Source organism: Procambarus clarkii, chromosome 53 (genome assembly GCF_040958095.1).
Source record: "Procambarus clarkii isolate CNS0578487 chromosome 53, FALCON_Pclarkii_2.0, whole genome shotgun sequence".
In the NCBI taxonomy this organism is placed as follows: Eukaryota; Metazoa; Arthropoda; class Malacostraca; order Decapoda; family Cambaridae; genus Procambarus; species Procambarus clarkii.
The window spans coordinates 26,628,756-26,652,900 of NC_091202.1; the positions used below are offsets into that span (position 1 = coordinate 26,628,756).

The 24,145-nt window shown below is 38.9% G+C and overlaps 1 protein-coding gene across 3 annotated transcripts in view; it reads left to right on the forward strand.

Moving 5' to 3' along the window:
- The window catches only part of Rab6 (RAS oncogene family member Rab6), a 46,832-nt gene extending 24,188 nt beyond the window's left edge, over positions 1 to 22,644 (forward strand). Inside the window, exons 3-8 of one of the 3 annotated variants that reach the window (XM_045756689.2) lie at positions 3,245 to 3,298; positions 4,039 to 4,144; positions 4,670 to 4,785; positions 6,955 to 7,044; positions 9,507 to 9,570; positions 22,413 to 22,644. In XM_045756689.2, coding sequence (XP_045612645.1) covers positions 3,245 to 3,298; positions 4,039 to 4,144; positions 4,670 to 4,785; positions 6,955 to 7,044; positions 9,507 to 9,570; positions 22,413 to 22,492 — 510 coding nt within the window. In that variant the 3' untranslated portion in view covers positions 22,493 to 22,644. Of the gene's footprint in view, positions 1 to 3,244; positions 3,299 to 4,038; positions 4,145 to 4,669; positions 4,786 to 6,954; positions 7,045 to 9,506; positions 9,571 to 14,241; positions 16,269 to 22,412 lie in introns of those variants that run through there. The other 2 variants (XM_045756691.2, XM_045756690.2) reach the window with 2 other exon arrangements.
- Positions 22,645 to 24,145: the final 1,501 nt, after the last annotated feature.

Genomic DNA, 24,145 nt, shown 5'->3' on the forward strand with positions numbered 1-24,145 from the left:
CGTCTCTGGAGGCGACTCGCCCCGCCATCCGTGGCTCAAGGGCCTCGTTCTCTTATTCTTCTGCCTGGGCCATTACTGAGGCATAATTTATTCCTCCAAGGAGTGCCGGACCAACCGGGCTGTGGTGGGTATGTGGGCCTGCGGGCCGCTCCAAGCAACAGCCTGGTGGACCAAACTCACAAGTCAAGCCTGGCCTCGGGCCGGGCTTGGGGAGTAGAAGAACTCCCAGAACCCCATCAACCAGGTAATCAACCAGGTAGCCATTTGTTTTCATTGGTGCAGCAGGTGTGGGAGAGGAGTGCTTATTGGCCTGGTAACGGCTTGGTGATTAAGGGACACCCGATTGGTTAACGAGTTCGGCAAATGGGTAGGTGGTTGAGTACCTGGGTGGCCAGTGGCCAAGCGCCACTGTCTTGCTGCTTCCTAAATCCAGCAATAACTGTAATGGCTGTAACTCCATCTGGCCAACACTAACGAACCGACTTGCGTTGATTGATGGAGATTAAGCCACTCCAGAGATGGCACGGGCAGGAGTAGCGAGTAAGTGGTGAGGTTTGGAGTGAATGTGATCTTGACTAGTGTTGAGACTAGGTTAGTTTGTTTGCTTTTTCCTTGCATACACCTGACTGCTAAAAAACACACTATAAATACACTAAAACACACAAACGCTAAAAAAACACGCAAACGCTAAAAAAACACGCAAACGCTAGAAAAACATGCAAGCGCTAGAAAAACACGCAAGCGCTAGAAAGACACGCAAGCGCTAGAAAGACACGCAAGCGCTAGAAAGACACGCAAGCGCTAGAAAGACACGCAAGCGCTAGAAAGACACGCAAGCGCTAGAAAGACACGCAAGCGCTAGAAAGACACGCAAGCGCTAGAAAGACACGCAAGCGCTAGAAAGACACGCAAGCGCTAGAAAGACACGCAAGCGCTAGAAAGACACGCAAGCGCTAGAAAGACACGCACGCGCTAGAAAGACACGCACGCGCTAGAAAGACACGCACGCGCTAGAAAGACACGCACGCGCTAGAAAGACACGCACGCGCTAGAAAGACACGCAAGCGCTAGAAAGACACGCAAGCGCTAGAAAGACACGCAAGCGCTAGAAAGACACGCAAGCGCTAGACAAACACGCAAGCGCTAGAAAAACACGCAAGCACTAGAAAAACACGTACAGAAAAAACAAATACACAGAAAACATACACACACACAAATACAATAAAACGCCCACACAACCCAAATACACACACACACACACACACACAGGTTCAAAGCTTTATATGATTGAAGCTTTTTTAGCTTCAAAGCGTTATGACAGTGCTGGGTAGATGGGACACCACGACCGTAGCGCTCGTCCTGTAACTACACTTAGGTAATTACACACACAAAACACACACATGCACAAAAACACACACATGCCATGCAAAAACACACACGCACCAAAAAATACACATGCACAGAACACACAACACTCACAAATGCACACACACAAGTGCACATGCACAAAAACACATACATAAAAACGCACACACGCGAATGCACACCCAAGAAGCAGCCTGTAGCAGCTGTCTAACTCCCAGGTACCTAATTACAGCTAGGTAACTTCTTTCATCAGGGTGAAAGAAACTCTGCCCATTTGTTTCTGCCTCCACTGGGGATTGAAACCACATAACAGAACTACCAATCCAAAGCACTGTCTACTCAGCTGTCAGACCCCGTAATGTGTGTGTATGTGAGGGGGGGGGGTGTACTCCCCTAGTTGTGCTTGCGAGGGTTGAGCTTTGAGTCAACCCCCTTTTGTGTGTGTGGGGGGGGGGGGGGGGTTGTGTGTGTAGGATCACCAATGTAATTTTATTGCTGCTCAGGCTTTCTTCTGAGGTTTTCTCCAGATTCTCCTGCCCCTGGTTGCACCCACACCCAGGTGGCCTGCATCCTCTGCCCTAGTGTCAGCAAGGCAGACAGCCCGCCTGCTAACATAAAGCACACTGTCTTTCCCATTTCTAAACTTTCTCTTCACCTGTCACTCCATCCTCTTTACTCCCCCCCCAAAAAAGGCTTACCAAAAGCATTACCAACATGTCAGCCCCTCCCTACCCCCACCATCTTATTTTCACCACCCATCCTCCCCACCTCTCCTCCTCACAGCCCTATCTTACCCATCTTCCCTGTCCCCTCGGCTGCCTCGCATACATGCTGCTGTTCCTGCCACTCCCCCTTTCAGCGTTTCATCTCGGTGTGCCCATGACCGAGCATTTTTTGTATATCCGGACCCTTGGTTAGATACCCGATTGGTCGTCAAATGGCAATTTCAGCAGGAAAGCTTTTACAGAGATTTGGTCCAGAAGCCAGGGTTATTTATTGGTGGGGAGGGGGAAGAAAACGGTGCTTGCTGCAGAACCAGGGTTGTGGGTTTTTGTGAGGGGAAAAGGGAGGCTGGGTGGGTTTTCATTAGTGAAGAGAGTAGAGTGGGGGGGAGGGGGGGGGTAGAATGGTGAAGGCAAGAGTTCATTCACAAAATCTCCATACATGTTGCTACTATGACATTATGCTATGATGTACCAGTTTGTAACCCTGTGCCCATGCTAAATAGTTTTGGTTTGCCCCTGTCAATTCTTCTGTGTATAGGTAGTATGTGTGTGTGTAGTTACGTGTACAGGCTTCCAGTCCCCAACAATGGAAATTAATGGCCTCCAGCCTTTCGAAATAACATTGGGCATAAGATCAGTGTAAACTTGACACCTGTATTTGAAACTAATAGTACTATAGTAATCTTCCATCATTCCCAGTGGACACTTGCAGCAGTGTTGGATCTTGTGCTAACACCAGAAGAGGGCGTGTGTGGGGGAAGATTTACTTGTGGGAGCAATATTTATTTTTTGCAGCAGTGTTTTTCCTGCACTAGATGTACTGGTGTCAAATAAATTACCTCCTTTGCACAAAATTTGTAATTAGTGTTTACTGATAACTGGGGAAATTTTGAAGCAATCCACTGCAGGGGAGACCGAACAAATTTGCACAGTATTTACTCAAACCTACCCTGTAAAATAGCAGGTTGAACAAATACACCTATATTACAGTAGTTAATTCCTGTACCCTTTCTGTATCCTTGCATAAGAGGTCATATTTAGTGAGGTGCTATTTTCCTGAATCTTGAAATATTTTATGCTTTCAATTTCATAATCAATATTTTTGTATTCATCCTTAGTTGTTAATGTACTGACCGAGATCTCTCTCTCCTCAGGCAACAATTGGTATCGACTTCCTCTCCAAAACAATGTACTTGGAGGATAGAACGGTAAGTAGTGTTTGCTCTCTTAGTATGCAAGTCTTTGGCATTGAATATTCTGGAATACTACAGAAATTCAAGAGGATTGATAATTCCCTATGATTTCCAACAGTTGACATATCTCCTGTTGAAAATACCTGATATTATAATTAACCTTATTATACATAAAATATTAAATCTGAATTTTTTTCTTGTATTGTTGTTAGCATATTTAGTTAATATTTCCCTCAATCTCTCGTGAAATTAAAATGTACTTATCCTGTCAATAGTACTTGTTCTGATGAATCAATTTATTCATATAAGGGAACTGTACTTTATGCACATTGTATAATTATTAAGTGATTATAGAGTATAATATTCCGTAGCAGTATAATGTGTTGCCGAATATTAAAATGTAATATTGTACAGTACATTATCCTTTTTTTTATATTCTGTACTGTATATATAAAGAATATCGTATAGTAGTTAGGAAAAAAATGCTTGGATACGTAATCAAAGGATACCTGCCTCACTAAATCATATGAATCTTATCTAGTTCGATAATGGTACTTAAAGTAGTCTAGATAGGCCTAAACCATTAGTTATTCTTGGTTCATTTAAGCTCACTAAATAAAATTTTTGGTATTATACAAATATCTGGGAAAGTGGGATAGCAGTAACTTCTTGATCTCTCTCAACAGGTGATGGGTGTGTGATCTTATTAATACAGTATTTCACATTTAATAGATAGCGACTTGTTTGCTTTGCAGGTTCGGCTTCAACTCTGGGACACGGCAGGACAAGAAAGATTCCGTAGTCTTATTCCGTCTTATATTCGTGACTCCACAGTTGCAGTTGTTGTTTATGACATAACTAGTAAGTGAAAGTCTATCTTTTTATCTGGAAGTGTAATCTAATGTCACAGTATGTATTTAGTTAATATGTAATGTTCATGAACACCTTTTTGTAACTAGAAATCATTTACAGAAAAAACGTATTGCAAAGTTTGTAAATACTCTCAATATCTTTATTTTGCTGCCTATCAATAACATAACACTGACAAAGGAGGATACTGTGTCAGTGCTTGCCAAGATGCAAAACTGATGATTCATCTGAACAAAGGAGGAATACAGTGCTTGTAGGCAGGCATGTATGTTGACAGCCATGGGTACAGGCAGGCAGACAGCTGCATGCTTTTAGCACTCTGCTCCTCTCATTTATTAAGCAAGGATGAGTAGAAAGAAGCTCATGCCCTCACACTTCTTGGTTAAACATTCCGATTAGCTTTTCAGTTTGCTGTGTCTTGCCGTAAGCCCCATAAGGACAGTACTGCTGCGTATTCAACTCGGCAACTCTTTTTTTTCTAATTTGATTGAAAAAACATTGTTCATCTCTTTCCAGATGCTAATTCATTCCACCAGACATCCAAATGGATAGACGATGTTCGAACGGAGCGCGGTAGTGACGTGATCATCATGCTAGTAGGAAATAAGACGGATTTGTCGGATAAAAGACAGGTGAGTGCTAGGAACCCTTAGGCTGCTAATGACTGAAGTGATGTTCTTAAAAGACACACAATTCTGACCATGTTTATTAATGTAGCAGATGTGGCAATAAGTAAAATTGTTTTAATTTTTGAAACTGATAAGAGCAGATGTCTGCAGTTATAATAATCTCAAGTTAATTATCTCTGCTAAAACTCCCAATATTTTAGCAGTTTGTATAAAGTCAAGGCCAGTGATGCTTAGAAAGGTATTCCAATCTTGAATGAAATATTTGAATTCTAAATGTGATCAATATTAAAAGAAAAATGAATTACAGAAGTTAAGTAGATTTACAGTATAGCCATATACTTTGACATCTCCCTGATGTTGCATACTATTCAACGATAGATTTTTTTTTTGTAATGTCACATTTTAAAGTTTGAGTATATAATACATAAATTAATCCAATGTTTTCTGTTTTTTCAGTTGATTAACATTGTAATAAAAGTTATTCTAGTTTAAAACAAAACTCAAGATATTAGGAGACTTTAGGCTAAAATATCAATTTGGGGGATGTTAACTTTTTAATGGTCAGTGATTGTCATTCGTTGATCACCGGACCAATGCAGTTGAATTCACGAGCCAATTCGAGTTATTATCGGCTTTTCATGGAAGTGTAAATAAGGTTACAATTCATTTCTATAGATGAGGCAGACATCTCTACATCTATAGAGATGGGGGATAAATGGAGAGTTGTTGTTGGAAAGAAGTGTGTGCTAGATGTAAGTGCAAATGGGGATGTCTTGGTAAGCTATAGTTTTGGAGAGTGGCTTGTTTGTCAAATATAGTACTCTGAGCATTGGACTAAATATAGTATATACTATGGCAGGTGCCTTTGACAAGACAAGACTACTATGGTCTTTGGACATTGTAACAGGTACCAGGAATCTTACACTTCTACAGTTACTTAATGACTACCGTGATGCTAATACTTTTAACACTTTCGCGCTCCGTGGAAACTCGCGGTTGACAGGGGGATCGTGGCCCCTCCGTGCGGGTAAGCGCGCGGTGACACTCAAATGTGTATACTCGTTCCAGTTTTCTCACCTTAATTCTCGCGCTACGTCGCTCATTCTGGTATCATTGTGTTCGCAATTAAATTCTCTACAGGTGTGTATAAATATAATGTCCAAAAGCCTAGCGTGACTCCCAACAGCAAAGCGTAAAGTCGGCAAAAACGCACAAAATCAGTAACATGTGCATTCTCGTTCCATTTTTTTACCTTAATTCTCGTGCTACGTCGCTCATTTTGGTATCATTGTGTTCGCAATTAAATTCCCTACAGATGTGTATGAATAAAATGTACAAAAGGCTGGAGTGCCTCCCCGCAGAAAAGCCTAAAGTTACCCATGAACGAGCACCATTTTGTACATTGCAACCTAATGTTCAACTCGTTCAATTTGATAACATCAAATTTCGTGCTACGTCGCTCATTTTGGTATCAAATTGTTCGCAATAAAAAGGCGATTATTTTAAAACTAGTCCCAGAATAATAGAGCAATAACTGGATTTTTAACAAATATTTTAATTCTGGACGCTCATCATCACAAATTTATTTATATCTTTCCAGTGTTCTGACATAAATATTTGTGTTACATCTTTCATTTTGGTATCAAATTGTTCGCAATAAAAAGGCGCACATTTTAAAACAAGTCCCAAGATAATAGGACAATAAATAGAATTTTAACAAATATTTTAATATTCAGACCATAGACCTATTTATAATATTTCAAGTGTTTGGACATCAAGTTTCATGTTATATCTTTGATTTTGGTATCAAATTGTGTGCAATCTAAAGGCGCTTATTTTAAAACCACTACCAGATTGATCTGATAAAATTTAAATTTTTAAAAAATATTGTAATGAGTGACTCAGTATTGCGTCGTTGGAACACATTCAGTAGAAAAATGAGTGACGAATTATTCAGTCTGTGGAACGCGAAAGTGTTAAAATAACCTGCAGTTGATCAGTCTGAATGCTGCTCAGTTGGTGCCAGGGAGGAAATGATGGGCGAAATATAGAATTGGGTAAAAAAATTGACTAAAGATGTGTTGGGATAGGAAACCTAGTACTGTACAGTATATATAACCTTGTTTCTCAGATGCAGTTCAGCCAAGTCTAGTGTTATTTTATTTTATTTAGGTTTCTACTGAAGAAGGTGAACGAAAGGCGAAGGAACTTAATGTGATGTTCATTGAGACTAGTGCAAAAGCAGGATACAATGTGAAGCAGGTAAGACTACTGAATATTGTTGAAACGATGTGATTAGCATGAAAATTAAATTTATGATGAATTTTCTTGATTTAATGCCCATGTTTATTATAGCAATAATTTGTGAGCTAGTTTTGTATAACTAATAATGTTGCATCAAGTGATGCTGAAGTGGAAATTCTGGTTTGACAAAAATAAATATATGGAGGCAGAGAACTTGAGTGCTAATGCCAACCTTTGTACATAGGTGTGAGAAAAGTGTCATGAATGTGAAAAATGGTTTATGTATGGCAAGAGTAGATAGTAAGAAATAAAAACCTCACTGCAGAATGTGGCGTACAAAAGTTGATACAGTTGAAGAGTTAAGAGTGCACCAAGATGATGTGGTCATATTGAATTAGTGATAGAAGATGGGTAAGAAACGTATATCGGGTGAATTTGAGGTTAGAAGAGAGAAAGCAAGGTGTTGATGGCTGGATGGATGTAGTGAATGAGTGTTGATGGATGTAATGAATAAGGAAGCAGGGAGCCGAGCGGACAGCACGCTGGACTCGTGGTCCTGGGTTCGATCCCAGGCGCCAGTGAGAAACAATGGGCAGTTTTGTTTTTTTCACCCAATGCTCCTGTTACCTAGCAGTAAAATAGGTACCTGGGTGTTAGTCAGCTGTCACGGGCTGCTTCCTGGGGTGGAGGCCTGGTTGAGGACCGGGCCGCGGGGACACTAAAAGCCCCGAAATCATCTCGAGATAACCTCAAGGGACAATGCTGGATGGCAGCAGTTTGTAAAGTAGGAATGAATGTCTGTCTACTGGAGTGTGTGTGGTATATGACAAAATCATGAGCACCGACTCCCTGGTCTTGTGAAGCGGTGGGTGCTGCTGTGGGTGGCCACTGTAGTGTTGAGGTTGTCATTTTATTTGTCATCTTTATCGATAGAATTGTGTGAATTTTATAATGTGTGGTAGGGTTTTATTTTATCTAAACCCATTTTTCCATTATTATTCCCCTCTTTATTTTTCTCAACTGATGCCTCTCCACCCAATGCAAGTGGCAAATGAAGTAATGATAGTGAATGTAAACTATCGGGAGTCTGAAACTATTGTCACGTTCAAGTATTTACTTCACTGGAGGCAGGCAGGATTACAAACAATATTGCAGGCATTGTGCAAGGAAAACTAACCGTTTAAATAACTTTTGGGTTTTGCCTTGTTCTTCGTGGTGAAAAGTAGCAAATGTCCATGTCTTTATGGTCATGCAGCTGAGCAGCATATTAATTTTAACATGTTTGAAGTAATGTTTGGGTTTCTTGACCTCATAGTTCTGTTTGTCACATTAAATGTATAATGCATGGTGTATATACAGTAATGTTTCGGTGCTTTTTCTCTCGGCACCTTTTGTAATGTTAACATTACATGTGGGAAAGGGAAGAGAGGCAGAATTGGCTGTATATCTCGACACTTTCTATAAGAGGGTGGCTTTGTTTTACTATCAGCAGTTCAATACCTAAAATGACTTGTTAGAAATTTTGTTGAATTTGTCATGGTGGTTCAAGTTGCTGACAATTGAAGCATTTGCCTGGAGAAGGCACTGGAGGTACTATCAAGGAAAAAGGTTTAGTAAAGAAGGGCAAATGAGGTTATTGAAAGGAAAGATCGAGAAATTGCAGCACTACTTTCCAATTATTGCAAAAGGACCATAATTGGAGAATGATGTCCTATACTGCCCTTCAATAGTAGAGCCTAAGAGGCTTACTATCTTGGTACATATTTGTATGCATGAATTGGCTATACCTGAACATTTATATGCACATGCATGCATATGCACAAAGGTGTGTGTACACCTGGATATGAATATACTGTATATATACATCATATATACAGAAAATCTGCTTTGATGCAGGGGAAGCCATTTTCCTTCATCAGGTGGTATTGAGGTTAATGAAGGGTAGGGGGGAGAGTTTTTGCTGGCTTGTAAATGTGATAAATGATGCATGTGACAGTTGTCGATTTTGGAGGGAAGCTGTCAAGATAACCTGCTGGCGGACTTAAAGTGCAATTTTTGGAGTGCCTGGCCTTTGAGAACACAAGTACATTACAGCTTCTCTTGCATCACAGCAAGGTTTTCATATTTGTAACTCCATTTTTATTTATAAATATATGTTTTTTAAGGATACACCATGGTGTAGTGGTAGAATGCTGACTTCCCAGCTCGAGGAGGCAGATTGTGTCGAGGAAGAGGGCAGAGTTGAGCTTGTGGTAATTGATATGGTATGAGAAGGGTCTCTTGTTGTCTTGCCAAGGCCCAAGACTAGCTAGTGCCTTGCATAAATGGTTGCCACCTCAATCATTGGAAAATATTTCCTAAGCTAGTTTAAACCTTTTTATTTTTTATTAAGAATTTTATTTATAATTAACATTATATTTTTGTTATAATTTCATTATGTTCATTTTCTCCTTACTAATGACAACCTTTTTATTTTTCAGCTGTTCAGGCGAGTTGCTGCAGCTTTGCCTGGGATGGAATCTACCGAAAACAAGAAGGTTGATAGTATCCTTTTTATGGTACACGGGTTAAATTTTACACACATTAAACAAATGCACTTTTTAATTTCTCTAAAGATTTTTGGACATTTTAAATGTAATAATAACAACAATGCGCAGGCGATGAGTCACAATAACGTGGCTGAAGTATGTTGACCAGACCACACACTAGAAAGTGAAGGGACAACAATGTTTTGGTCTGTCCTGGACCATTCTCAAGTAGATTGTGACAATTGACTTGAGAATGGTCCAGGACGGACCGAAATATCGTCGTCCCATCACTTTCTAGTTGTGTGGTCTGGTCAACAATAAGAACAATGTAATTAGTTACGTCATCCAATGAAAGTGGCATGGAAAGTTGGGAGCAAATACCTATTAGTTTCTCAAAGTGAAATCTCACCTTTCCAGCACTGTATTTTGCACTTGTAAGAAATTAGGATTGGGTCTTAATTGTTCATGTTTTGGAAAAGGTGGATGGATGTGCATAGCAAATAACTGGGTGCAACAGGTCTGAATTTGGTAATGAAACCAGTGTAGATGTTAAACAGTTTGGCTTTAGGTGGGAATTTCTATCTGTTGAACTAAATGTTTGTTAGTGGTTTGTGATTAATATTTAACAGCATTAACAATTCTTTATTTTTTCTTCCCGATTCTAAATGGTGAAGGCTACAGCTATGTATGATCTAAAGAGCTATGCTTATGCGTGCAAATTGGTCTAACTGCTTTAGTTCAAAGTTAATAACAACATGCTTCTTAAATATTTGTTGATAATATTTGAGAATACTTTTGAGGCCTTAGTCTCATCCATAATGGTTTATTTGTATTTCTCAGACAGCTATATAATGAAGCCTTGAGCGAGTCTTCCACTTGTCCTTCATTGTAACTACTGTATACAGTAGTGTTAACATCTTGATATGAGGCCTTGCATTTTCAAAAACTAGTACCAATATTTTTTAGTTGAATCTTTGAGGAAGGAGAAAGCTTAAGCTAGGGTTTTGGCACAGTGTATCTCCACTGGGATGAACACACATTTATACTGGATCTTTCCTTTAACAAAATTGCTTTGGAATTTTGCTTTTTCTGCCATTTTTTACAATAATTATTGCATTGTTTATGATGGAAACAATAGCACAGGAATTCTTGCGTATTTTGAAAGTCAAAACTTATATAACTTTTAAATATAGCCATACATGTGTAAATATAACATATTATAGCAGTATTGTCCTGTATTGGTCAGACCCCAGTTTGTGTCTCCTAAATGCTCGGTTAAATGCCAACATTGGCACAGTCATTCTCCTACACCATGTTGTGAGTAGAGAGAAAGAACCCAGACTGCCACAAGGATATTAAGTATATTTTCGAGGTCAAAAAGCCATTCTGTCCTCCAGATTCATATGCTCACTCAACCTTCTCATGGTTGTCATTGTCAGCCTCTTCGGGTAGTAAAAATTGCATTTAATGGTAGGCCCCTTCCATTTTCCATTATCCTTGCAGATACAGTACCAGATGCTCCATTCAGGAGTACATAACCCTCTCCTCGCCCTCTACAATAGGTGTTGGAAATTTGGACATGGTGTCTTGTGATGCTCTAGCGAGGTGTCCCTTGTGGGGAGTTCCAGGTCATTCTAATAGTACTCTTTCCAGCCTCGCTGCATCAATTGTGGTGATGCCCACTCTGCCTTCTCCCGCTCGTTCATCCACTACAAATTTGAGGAAGCCATTCTCAATTTACAACATAGCGATCGGCTTCTTCTTTCCGAGGCGAGATGCCAGATTTGATGCCTTAACTCTTTCCCCGATATGACTTACACTCGTGTATTGCATCACACTTCTCCACATCACCCTTTGCCCCTTTCTTGATTCCACAATCATTTCTAGGCCTTAGACCCAGATAATTCCACCAGTCTTCCGCTTATCTGTCTTCTGACCCTGAGAATCTTTCTCAGTTTCCCAACAGTTATCACCCTCCCCTCCTAGTCTTATCCTGCTGTTCAGTTCAGTGATTCTCTTCCTCCTCCTCCTCCTGTTCCTTGTAGCCTTGCCTTCCCAATCCCGTCTTCTCAGCCCTCCACAACTCCTGCCCCTCCTGGCTTATGTCCATCCTCCTCCTGGTCATCTTTGTGTTGTCCACTCTTGTTCTTCCTTTCCTGCTGAGACTGTGGAGGCACAGTATGTTGCTACTGGCGTGCCAGTATCTCAGTCAGAAGTGTAAACCTGGTTCCTCTCCATCTTTCTCCACAGCAGGTAAGAAGGCATTGGTACTTTCCTTGCTTTTCACCTCCAGCTCTGTTCCTGCGTCTTCCATGTGTGTGGCAGTTGACTGACCTCACTATGGAGATTCCCATTGCCCTTGATTCTCCCTCTGACACTTGTCTTTGATAAAGTATGCTCCACTGTTTGTCCTTCCCAGTTCCCGTGACCATGCCCCTCTGAGGCCTCCAACTCCAGACTTTGTCTGCCTTTGTCCCCCTCCTGCCCCCTTGACTTGGCTGTCTTTGCTTGATTTACCTATGTATATCATCCCCCCCCCCCCACCCTGATTTCAAGGTGCGAGGGGGGCATAGGTTAATCAGGAGTAAAGACGGGTGCCCCTTCCTCAAACTGATGCTTGGCACTCGTCCTGTTTGCTTCTGCAGTTATTCCTTTCTCTGTTCCCCTCCAGCTTTTGTTGGGGCCTTAACTCTACTGCTCGCGGCCGCTTGTCCCTCGATAGAATTCTCGGTGAATTGGATGCTTTTGATATCGTTTGCCTTATTCATTTGTTCTCGTATTGGCATCCTTGGTGATATTTAACACCTTTTAAATTTCTTGCTACTTTGATGGTGCAACATAGTCTTCCCTGGCTTGGTGCCTTCTTTTGATAATTACAGTACTTAAATTCAGTAGAACTTGGCCAAAAATCTGACCTTATCTCTGGAATTAACAATTCCTTCCCAAGTTATCAACTAGAAGGTACGTTAATATGGCATTCCTGCTTGGATAAAGTGCCTGTGTGCATTAAATTAGTTAACAGGCACAGGCAGTTTGGCAATGGCATCTACAGCACCTGTCAGGTAAAATATGCCCCTGAATACCTATTCTTGTAGGTTTTCCAAGTTTGGTGCCTTCTTTTTGATACCTACTTGTGTAGGTTCTGTACCCTGTGTTGACATATGGTAAAAAGCACATTAGCATTCAAAATGCACTTAGCAATAACTTTAGTAAAACCAGAATAATTAACTTAAAAATTTATTGACTACATAGCTTTGATGAAAAATATAAGATATTTTCTTTTAAATTATCTAATAGTAGCTAGATAAAAAAAAAATCAAAGTGCTGATACTTGGAACAGTTTTTTGTTAATAATTTGCTAAATCTCAATGTAGGTTAAGGCTTTGTTCACTGCAGCTTTGTTAGGGAGGGTGGTGCATGTTGATCTGTCCCCCATGATGCGCATTATGATGATGCCTGATGAGCCGTGGCAGTGATGAGTTGATGGTTAGGTATGAAGGTCGTTAGTTTCATAATTGCATGTTCTCTATTTGTACTGGATTCATTGCATTTTCTTGCCATTGCAGTAGAGATACATGGATTGCTAAGAGTTTTTAATGTCATCTTAACAATGCTTGCAAGTAGATATATTGAGCTTGGTTTGTCTTATTGCAACATAGATTCTAATTTGGCTGATATTAAAAGATGAGCATCTTGTCTTAATTGAAGATTGTTATTTATCAATTGTAAAAAAAAAAACTTGAATTCAAATTTTCTTAGGTCCATCTCTGAAGCCATCATCGTAGGCTTGATTCCGGATATAATGAAAAATTTATTTACTAAAAATATTGTTTCAGTGGTTTTCACTAATCATTTTTAGTGACAGAGTAGATGCAGCGAGTGAGGTAAGGAATTTTGAACTTTATGAAAGTTGGAACACTGTTGAAGAGGGACGTCCACGCTCCACGTGAAGGTAAGTTCTAACACAGCCAATTGAGCATGTATTTTGACCTCTAGTTTGTGATGTTATGCACACCTATATTTTTACATCGTGTTCAGTAATGCACGTTTGATTTTATCGATTGATTTTGTTGTGGACATGTGGGGTGTTTGGCAGTTATTTAGAAGTAAATGTCTCACAGCTTACATAGAGCACCATGCCTAATTGTATTGAAATGTTTAAAAGTCATTGGGGGAATTTCTTTAGGATACAATTGCCTTTTAGATCTTAACTGTAGGCAGTTTTGCCACAACTTGAGTAGACACGTGTAGTGAGAGTATAGTATGGCTTGGTTGTGAATGGCAGAGCATTGGGCATGTTGCTCATGTAGCATGTTGCTTCACAATGTTTTTGTACTATGCCTAAATATTAAGTTTGCATAGTGTATGTGATTAGTATGGCAAGTGGAGTTAAGAAAATACAACAAATTTAAAGCTTGGAGCAGTTGATGTAAAAAGGCTGATTTTAATGATGCTTCGGTACTAAAATTTTAATAATTTCCCAAGTAAATGAGAATGCTAAATACTTCATTAGTCATATAATGCCCTTTCTTAATTTTTAGAATTTAACATTAAGCAACAAAGTCTCAACATCCATTGTGATTTTCTTGGCATTGAAATAACTAATCAGTTGTCTTGCAACTAAAACTCCACTTGAACTATTTTGTTCTGTTTTTGCCTGTGCCTATATTTCCTTAATGGTGCCTAGTGACAGAGGTTGTGCTCCGAGACTCTGAAAACACTGCGGATATCGGGCGGACATCAGATGGTGGGTGTGCTTGCTAGGAGCTACTCACCCATTCACCTTATGGTTACCAAACCATCGTCCACTTCTTCCGCCCATTCTGCCTGCCTGCCGGAATTGGCAACTTTCCACACGGGGTTGCATAAGTGATAAGCTGCCATTAGGTTGTGCTGTGTTCTGCCTTGCTCCAGAGATAATCCACACTTTAGTTTTGTTACTGTGAGGCTCATTAAATGATTTTCTCATGTAATCTGAATTTGTGGCAGTGTACACAGAACTCGTATGTCAGATTCAGAACGTACAAGGCTGTATTGTGCCCTTAGAATGAAGCTATTATTTTGGCTAAAAAAAACTGTACTTAACCTGTCCCTATACTTAGCCTGGTGTTTCTATGGTGATATACAATACATGCTTCAGCATCACTTGAGTGCTTTGTGGTATTCGGTTAATGTAATTTAGCACCTTCACCAAATGAGAAATATCAGTGTAATTATGGCTATTGATACTTAAGTTAATCATGGATGTTCAAATTGAACCTCAGTGCAGAAGTGTGTCATATGCCCTATTGTGTTAGTAAGAGTGATAGGTGTGAGTGCTGGTTTATACAGTGTGTATATTTATATATAATGTGTATAATATATAAATGTACATCATATATAATACATGCACATATGTACAATTTGATATACAGTAGTGCTTCGTTAACTTGCAATAAAATAACTCACTTTATATAGGCAGCTTATAAATACTATATAAAATAATCCAGCACATTTATATACAATAATAATAATAATAAATCATTGGAAGTAGACATCATTATATTTGGCCATATTATAGACCATTTTTTATACTTGTGCTTCACACCTCCAATATTAAGTAAAAACATTTCACTGGCTTTAACCCCGTTTGGTTATTAACAATCTATCGGCAACGATGGAAATGCTTGCCAAACAAATTAGCCTTTTTAAATGTATTTAAAATTTCCAAATAAAGTTTTACGTTGTAAAAGATGTAAAACACACCTTTTTTTTAACACGTAAAAGGAGTAAAAAAAGAAAAAGGAGGACTAGTAGTCCATGGTGGAACTAACATTTGGCAGCTGGAACAAGGTGGTGATAATTCCTGCGTGCATTCCTTGTGTGTGTCCAACCACTTGGGCTGGACGGTAGAGCGACGGTCTCGCTTCATGCAGGTCGGCGTTCAATCCCCGACCGTCCAAGTAATTGGACACTATTCCTTCCCTCCCGTCCCATCCCAAATCCTTATCCTGATCCCTTCCCAGTGCTATATAGTCGTCATGGCTTGGCGCTTTCCCGACACTTCCCTTCCCTTCCCTTCCTTGTTCTTGTAGATACTTGTTTATTCTCTTCCACCCCCCCCCCCCCCCCCCATTTGCTACGCATCACAAATTTTATAATAGTAATCCAAACCATTTCCTACAATAATGTTTGAAAGGAATTTTGTTAAAATAGTATCTTGCTTGAAATTTTGCATATTCTGTTTTTGTTTGGGTTTTTAAGGGGATAAAAATGAGTTGTAAAACTTAAATTTTTTGTATATTCTACTGTGTATTTTAAAGTTCATATGTATAGTGTGTGTTTAAGTATATGTTGGTGCATGTATGAAGTGGCCAGGTTATGATCTTCATGCATGCACGCGCGTGTGTGTGTGTGTGTAAAGTTCAGGTGTAATCATAGGTATAAATGGGCTTCATTGTGCATATGTCCTCTGTGTGTGGTATTTGTACAAGCAAAGGCATACACATTAGGCGTAATGATGCCTGTGTGTGGGATTGTTTTCTTCTTGTGGTTTATTTGTTTAGTTTGTGTGGCAGGGATATAGCACCCTTAATGTTGTTCACTGCAATATACCTGTACCTCATACAATGGAGGGAAAGCTGTAAAAAGTTCTTTTGGGTTTCCTGTAAGGGAGTTGACGCTTTAATCATTATTTTTATATGTCTCTGATACCAAATACAGTCTCGACCCAAACGTAGTGTTTTATTGTCAGTTTGTGCATGTTCTGTGATTAACTGTTCCAGCACACACTATGCATGGCCACTTCACAGTGAAAGACTCGACCCTTAGGTGAGAGCTGCCACTAGGGTGTTTTACATTCAGTGTTGATGAGGTAAGTATGTCTGTGCTTCTTTGTAAAAAGTGTAGTAATGCATAAATAGAAATTAAATTTGCATTTTGTTTACAAGCATTGAAAATAAATTTTTCACTGAAAAATGAAATAACCCATGTAATTTTATTCCTTAGTATAAGATTTTATAAACATTACCTGTAATTCCTTGGTCATATGTAATTGATAATTAAAAGATGGTATTTCTACAAGGCCTCTTAAGTGTGTACTCATTGTATTGTTCAGTTCTTGCATAAATCATAAAGGAAAGTAAGCTTTTGTCAAATTAGGTTAAGTAACTGCTTGCTAATAAATGTTAGCTGAAGTGTGGGGAAATAGGATATTTTTCAGATATATTCAAAGGCACGGGACAGGGGTAATGCACTTGTGAATTGGAAAGGAAGGAAAGGAACTATCACAAGAAAGTGCCAATCCACCACGACTATATAGCACTGGGAAGGGGGGTCAGGATAAGGATTTGGGATGGGACGGGGGGAAAGGAATGGTGCCCAACCACTTGTAAACGGTCGGGGATTGAACGCCGACCTGCGTGAAGCGAGACCGTCGCTCTACCATCCAGCCCAAGTGGTTAGGCCTTGTGAATTGGAAAGGAACTATGAATTTTTCCACTACAAATAAATGAGAAGGTTGCAAGTGCACAAATTAGGCGTTGGTGTACTTAGTTGGTACCGTTGGCAGATAATGAGTGGAAATGTATAAGAAGTTATGGGAAAATTAGTTATGATGAGGGTTAGTTCTGTGGTGGAAGTTGGTGTATAGCTCAACTATTTACATCTATACAGATTATAGAGAAGACACATGAGAATGATTGTTTAGTAGTATATGGCCATTATAGACTAAAATTGCATATGCGAAGTTCAGAGAAGACCGTTAAAGTGATAAACATTTCTAGAGGTTGGCAAAGTTCTGTTAAATGCCGTGATAAAAGTACTTTATGCAGGAAACGGTGCTTGTATACGAGTTAATGGTGAATATTACCGACTTATTTTATAATGTAGGTATGTTATATGCCAGGGTTTTCATGTCACCTTTGTGACAATGTGCATAGATGCTGCCACAAGGACGATCAGGATATAAATATTTGAGAAATGTGCAAACCTAGTGTGAAGGCATAATGTGACCAAATTGGACATACTCCAATTTAATATATGCAGATGGTAGTTCATTTAGAAGTGTGAATAGATTGACAAGAATGATTATTGATGCTTGAGGAGATTGTTAAAATTGAATGCAGTCATATATTGTGATGGAGTGATTGTGTGTGAAACAGCTGTGGATGATTAAGTGCTTGAATTGGTTAGTTAATTTAATTGCTAGGTTTATTTGATAAAAGGTATTTGTGCAAATGAAGTTAGAGAAGCACAGGTCAGGGAAGGAAAATGGCTGATGCCTTAAAAGTACCTCGTAGGAAAAAATAAAAGAATAATTTTTTAGCCAAATGACAACATGGAGTGGAAGAGCATTCTTCAGTGACTTTTGTACCACACATTTGTTTGGGTCACAATGTGATAAATTAAATAGGAAAGCTGTATGATGTGTGGGGTGGGGGGTGCCGTGGGATATGTTAATTGTATGTCTATCACTGTGCAGTGAATGATATAACAAAGATAGCAATTTTAACCTTCTGTTTTTCTCCCCACAAAGCTGGTGGCTATCTTACTGTCTTCAGTACAGTACAATGCAAATATCCAGTTATTGGCGATGGTTTCAAGTATACACGTGATCCCATTTCAAACTAATTCCAAACAACTGTTTTACTTATCATTGTCTTTGCAGCTTGTTTCCTTCTTTTGAAAATTACTAAAGGATATCTTTACATAACCTTTCCATAGCCTAAACACACTAAACCAAGTTGTACCTAGCTAAATTTATAAATTAAGATTGTCTTGAAAAAAGCTCGGATAAATTGTAAAAGCTAGATTGGATGGGATGATTGTTCCTAGTTCAACAGACGTAAGTTATTTTTATGCAATGGTATGTTGAATAATTAAAATCTTCAAAACGAGTGATTTTTGCCTCCTTTCGAGGCATTTGAAATTTCTGAAAATATACTGTAGTGAACCTTTGTCTGCACAGAATTGGTTAACCATTTGAGTTATTGTGACCAACGCAAAGCACTTTAACTGTACTCTATGGGGGAAGGGGAAATCATAATATACATGGAAATACTGGAAGGTGAGGTTCCAAGCCCTTCACAATAAAACCGCAATGTACTGGAGAGAGATGGCAAGATTTTAAATATACAGTACTCGATAAAAAGCAAGATTTTCACAATTGGAGAATTGTGTGAACATAATTGGTCCAATATTTTTGAACCTCCTAACAGCAAATCAAGAAGTAATGCAATAAGATTAGTGGTAAATTCAAGAGGGACCTTGATAAGTTTCTGCAATAAATACCAAGGTGTTGGGTTGAGAGTTAAGAAAGCTTCTGGGATGCTAGCCTGAATTGCATCAGTGGCCAGGAAAGCTTGGTCAAGGCCCAGGCTGCAAGAGAAGCAACTGAATAACTAAACGGAAATTGCTTGGCTGCTATGCACCTTTATTTACCACCTATTACTTTGCAATTCACTATATCTATAGGTATCACTTGAGTAAATAATACCAGTCTTGGAGCAAGCTGTGCACTTCAAGATTATAGCAACTTCCTGTATGGTGCTTCACATTGCAAATAGTTATTCTCACTTTACACATATTCCTTTATTTACGTAAATATTGTCCGGTGTCATTCATCCTTTGTTACTCAGACTTAAAGTACTAAGGCTGTAGGTGTTAGTCAATAGCCTGCACTGATGACAATTGGCAAATCTCACCCTGTTATTTAATGGTATGTGATGTATCTGGCTTGTACTCAGAATCATAAGCGAAAAAGTCTACACATAATTGGAACAGATTGGAAGGAGCAATTGTTGCCGAATCTGAACGTGGTAAAATAAGACCACGCAAATTTAAGAACTGTTTGTGCAAAAATTTGTAATAAGCTGGGACCTTAAAATAAGTATGTAATACATACCATCAAACTTGATGTCCACGATTTCTCGATGTCCTCGATTGTTCCGGCAATATTTCTAATAGTCGCTGGTAGGACTTCGAACATTTATACAGTGTTATAAAGCATACATACTATACAGTTATAAAGCAGTTTACGCTGCTTTACTTAGCAGTTGGTAGATACCCGAGAGTTAGCAACTGCTGGGGGTTCAGCCTGGGCAATATCGGTCTCGGGTCACCAGGGGGGACCGCTGTGAGTGCAGGCATCCTCACAGACAGAAGACAACCATAATATAGATGTTGTAATAATTAGACTATTACTGCAAAATTAAAAACTTGTCTTGAATGCAATTAATATTCTGGCAAACAATACCTGGACATAGTGAGCGCTTCATAACAAAACTGTATAAGAAAGCAAATAGGGACAAGACCAATTTACTAGGGAGAATTGAATTTGACACATGAACTGGGAAGCACAAGAGGCAAGAATAACAAATAGCTTAGGCCCATAAGTGGGCCTTAGGCACTTGTGTACAGTATTCACCTAGTTGTGCTTACGGGGGTTGAGCTCTGCTCTTTCGGCCCGCCTCTCAACCAACTGTTACTACTATTACTACAATTTTGGAAATTTGTAACTCAAAATATGGTTAGAAAATAAGAATTTAACCTTTCCAAATAGTTATATGTGAAGAATGTAATATTTATAAATCATGAAAATTGATTCACAAATGACAAATTACCATGATAGAAAACACTCACTATAATGTCCAGTGTGTGTCGTGCAAATGTTTCTGCTGGTCAGTTACTGATGTCACATGGCAATAGTGTTAATCTCTGGTAAAGTATTGTCAGCAGCATTTCTACTTGGTGTCCCTCTTGAGGAGACGTCACGCACATGTTCCAGTTACACATATTTACTCTTGCATGTGTGGCTTTTAAGTGGTTCAGAGCATTATGAAGAGAAAGGTATCTTGAATGTGGACAGTATAAAACTGACGATTTAGAGTAGTATAATGATTTAGACAGTTTAGAGAACGGTATGTGATTTAGTACATTGCAGATGAAAGAACAAGCACATACTCCTTGGCACAGATCTGTTTTCTCAAATGACCCACGAGTCACTATTATCTCCAAAAAGATAAAAGCCCTCAATATGTTGAGTTACCAACCAGGCATAAATTACAGTATACTATACCAACAAAATTATTTATATTAACTTTTTAGAGCATGTAAACCACATGAGTTGCCTGGGACAGCCAGCCCAAGTAGTTGGCCCGTCAGTTATAGCAAAAAGGGGCAATACTGTATACAGTACCATTTATACTTCATAGTTTGTTTTTTCCACCAGTATTTTTGCCACATTTTTCAACTGTTTTTAGACATGTTTACTGTGTCTGCCGAGTTTTTCACTAATGGGTCCAAGTCTGCTGATGGTGTTGGATGCTCCATTGTTTTTATCGATCAAACCTATATGTGCTGCCTAACCCAGAAGCAGCATGCGCACTCAGCAGGACTTAATGCAATTTTGTGCTCATCATCTTTGCATCAACTTTTTGTCATTGTGGTTCTCTGTGCCCTTATGACTGGAGTCTTGTAACCCTTTGCCTCCTGTGGTGGTCAAAATCCAATACTGATCATTTCATCTCTGGCAGATACAAGGCAGTTGAATTTTGCTGGATTCCCAACCATATTGGTTGCCTTGAATGAGCTTGTGGAGACTGCCACTAAGGAGGCCAATCATGCTTGCAACATTTTTATTTCGGTCATAATTCCTGCAATTTGTGACCCTTGGCAGATCATTGAACTGACATTACAGGAAATAAACTGCATGCTTTTAAAAGCTACCTTTCCCCTTGGCCTTCATCCTATCGTAATAGGCGATGGGAAATGGCTGTGTCCAGCTTGCGTATCTTACACCCACTTAACTCACGGTCACTTAAGAGCCATGTTCAGTTCCCGTTTGTCCAAACTGCATTGCCCCACTGCACCTGTCCTTGCAGAGTGGTCTAATTTTTCAGGATGATTCTTACTTTTTTAATGTCTAGGAATCTTTGTCCCTTGTAGAATCCTTGACGAATCGGATACCTTTAATATCACTCGCCTTATGTCCTCCTGTTCTCATATTAGCTCCTTGAGTGATGTTTAATGTTAGCCATATAACACTCTCATTAACTCTTGTACTGCAACTTGAATGCTACCCCTCATTGAAAGTCCTCCTCACTCTCCTTTATCATCTTTTACTGGAAAGCTTGCCCACTTTGCAGGATTTTGTGCATGTCCACAATGTGTCATCGTACCCCCGATATTGTTCCAACCTTACCTTAGTGGAGTCTCACTTGTTCAATTTTGTCAAGCCATCACTTGTACAGCGAAGGCTTACACCCAAGCACTGTCTTGAAATGCCTTTTCCTTTAATATTTTCACCTCCATTCCTATGCTACTGCTCTACTGTAAAACCTCGGTAATTTAGATTCCTGTAACCCGAATCTTCAAGTAATACGAATAGTCACATTAAGGTTTTACCTATTCTTATATTTTAACCCAAATAAGAATTTAGGTTATAAAAGGTTGTACTAAACGAGAGAGAGAGAGATGGATTAGTGCTTGACTTCTTGACTAATATAAATTCGAGTTACTGCATTTTCTGCGGAGCGAGAAATTTAAACGTATTGAAATTTGTTCGTTTTTGGGCGTTCCCAGTATAAAAGTTGGCCAGTTCAAATATATATCTAACTTAAATGGCAGTGAGCTATGGTTTAGGTTACCGAGTATAGACAGTAATTGAAACCCCCCCCCCCCCACAAATTCTGAAAGGGTTTAAATAAAAACTGTTTACCTTAATGAAAAATGAAATGGCAGGAATCCTGCAATTGCACGTTACCAATATTGTTTGCTAAGACATGTTTGTTATTAATACACAGTACTGTATCTTGCAGCGAGCTATTTTTGTACAGAAGCAAGTGTTACTTGGTTCGGTATTTTCCTTAACTGTTGCCGATCTAGCAGTGGACCTGCGCCCCCAGCCCCCTCCCCAGGAGCAGCAGCAGGACCAAGAGGGGAGTGGGTGTATATGCTAGGATGCGGCCTTCATGTTCTAGTATCTCAACGTGTCCTCACACTTCTATCCTTACACCAAGCAACACCTGGAAAGCCTCCTCATTTAATATTTGTTATCTTTGATTCTGTTGCGTGTGTTTTACTCTATAAAATGTCTAGATATGTTTATTGTTATTTCAATGACTACATTAACTTTAAAGTTGAATCATTCATTATAATTAGGTAGGAATAATTGTTATCTTCATTTATTTGGTGCTTTTTATATATATACAGTAAGTGTCTTCCTTTTTGTATAATTACATTTCTTGAATTATGGTATATCAAAGGTATATCTTTGATATCAAAAGCTCTGGGATGTATATCCCAGAGCTGTTGAGGGTTTTGTTACACTGGCACAATGTCCTTCATGTATTTTGGATCCCGATTTTAAATATTTGCAGATTTTGTTAAGTGGTTTTTATGATTCTTCCTGTCTCATTGATATCATTGTATTGTTGTAAGTCAAATTCAATATTCACTTAGTTAAGCACTACTAATTCAACTACAGTATTTGTATGAATGTGTGTGTGTATACATAAAATATATATATACAGTATATTAAATATAATATATATTATATATTACAACACACACACACACACACACACACACACACAGCTGTTTTCAGTACAGTATATGTTTTGTAAATGCCACAATGTAGAATCTGCAAAGATTTGATTTATTTTGAAATTGCTAGTTAATACCGGGTCCTCGCCCAAAGAGTTAAAATTAATGCCATCTACTTAAAAAAGAGATACTAAATGTTTTTTAGGTGAGGAGCATGACTTGCTCCTCATGAGGTGAGGAGTATGGCTTGCCAAGCTTTGATAACAAACTGTGGCTTTTATTCGAATGAACGACTTCCTTGTTAAGAGTTTGATTTAAAAATCAGTGTGTCCAAAATGCTGGGAACCTTTGCATATTTACGATATTTTCACCTGATTTGATTTGAGCAGAAATTTGTCCGAAAATTAAAATTGGTGGTCACGTGTGTTAGGTGAGTGCATATCATACAGGCAAGAGATTATATTATATACAGTACGTATGTATGGGTGTGTATATATATATATATTATATATATAATATATATATATCACTGATACATATGTAATGTAACATTGTATATCAAGTGATAAGGTCACTACTTGAATCAGACTGACTTTGCTCATTTTCATGTTGGTTGTTGGAGAGCAAACACAGTTGTCTCTTAAGATTTGCTGACATTGTATGCTGCAAGATGGTACACCCCACAAAGAATAGTTTTAAATATCAGTGTAGATACCGGGTATATACAGTGGGTTTTTTTTCTCTCCCCAACACTAATTCGTTCTATTAATACTTTTGACATCGGCCGAATCATTTTGCATTGGCTGTTTTTAATATTTCATGGTATAAATTTGAGTTATGGTGCGTTTTAAGCTTTGCTGCTGTGACATACCACAAATGTTAAAATTTGCCTCTTAGGCAATAGCTTTATTACTGATAAAAGTGAGAGGTTGCCTACTGACTGCACGGGAGAAACTGGAGCATACATATTACAATATAAGGATCTTGGGCTTTAGATGGGACTGGACTGGATCCTTTCTTCACTTCAGGAAAAATGAAGAAAGTTCTGTTGAAATCCCATACAATAA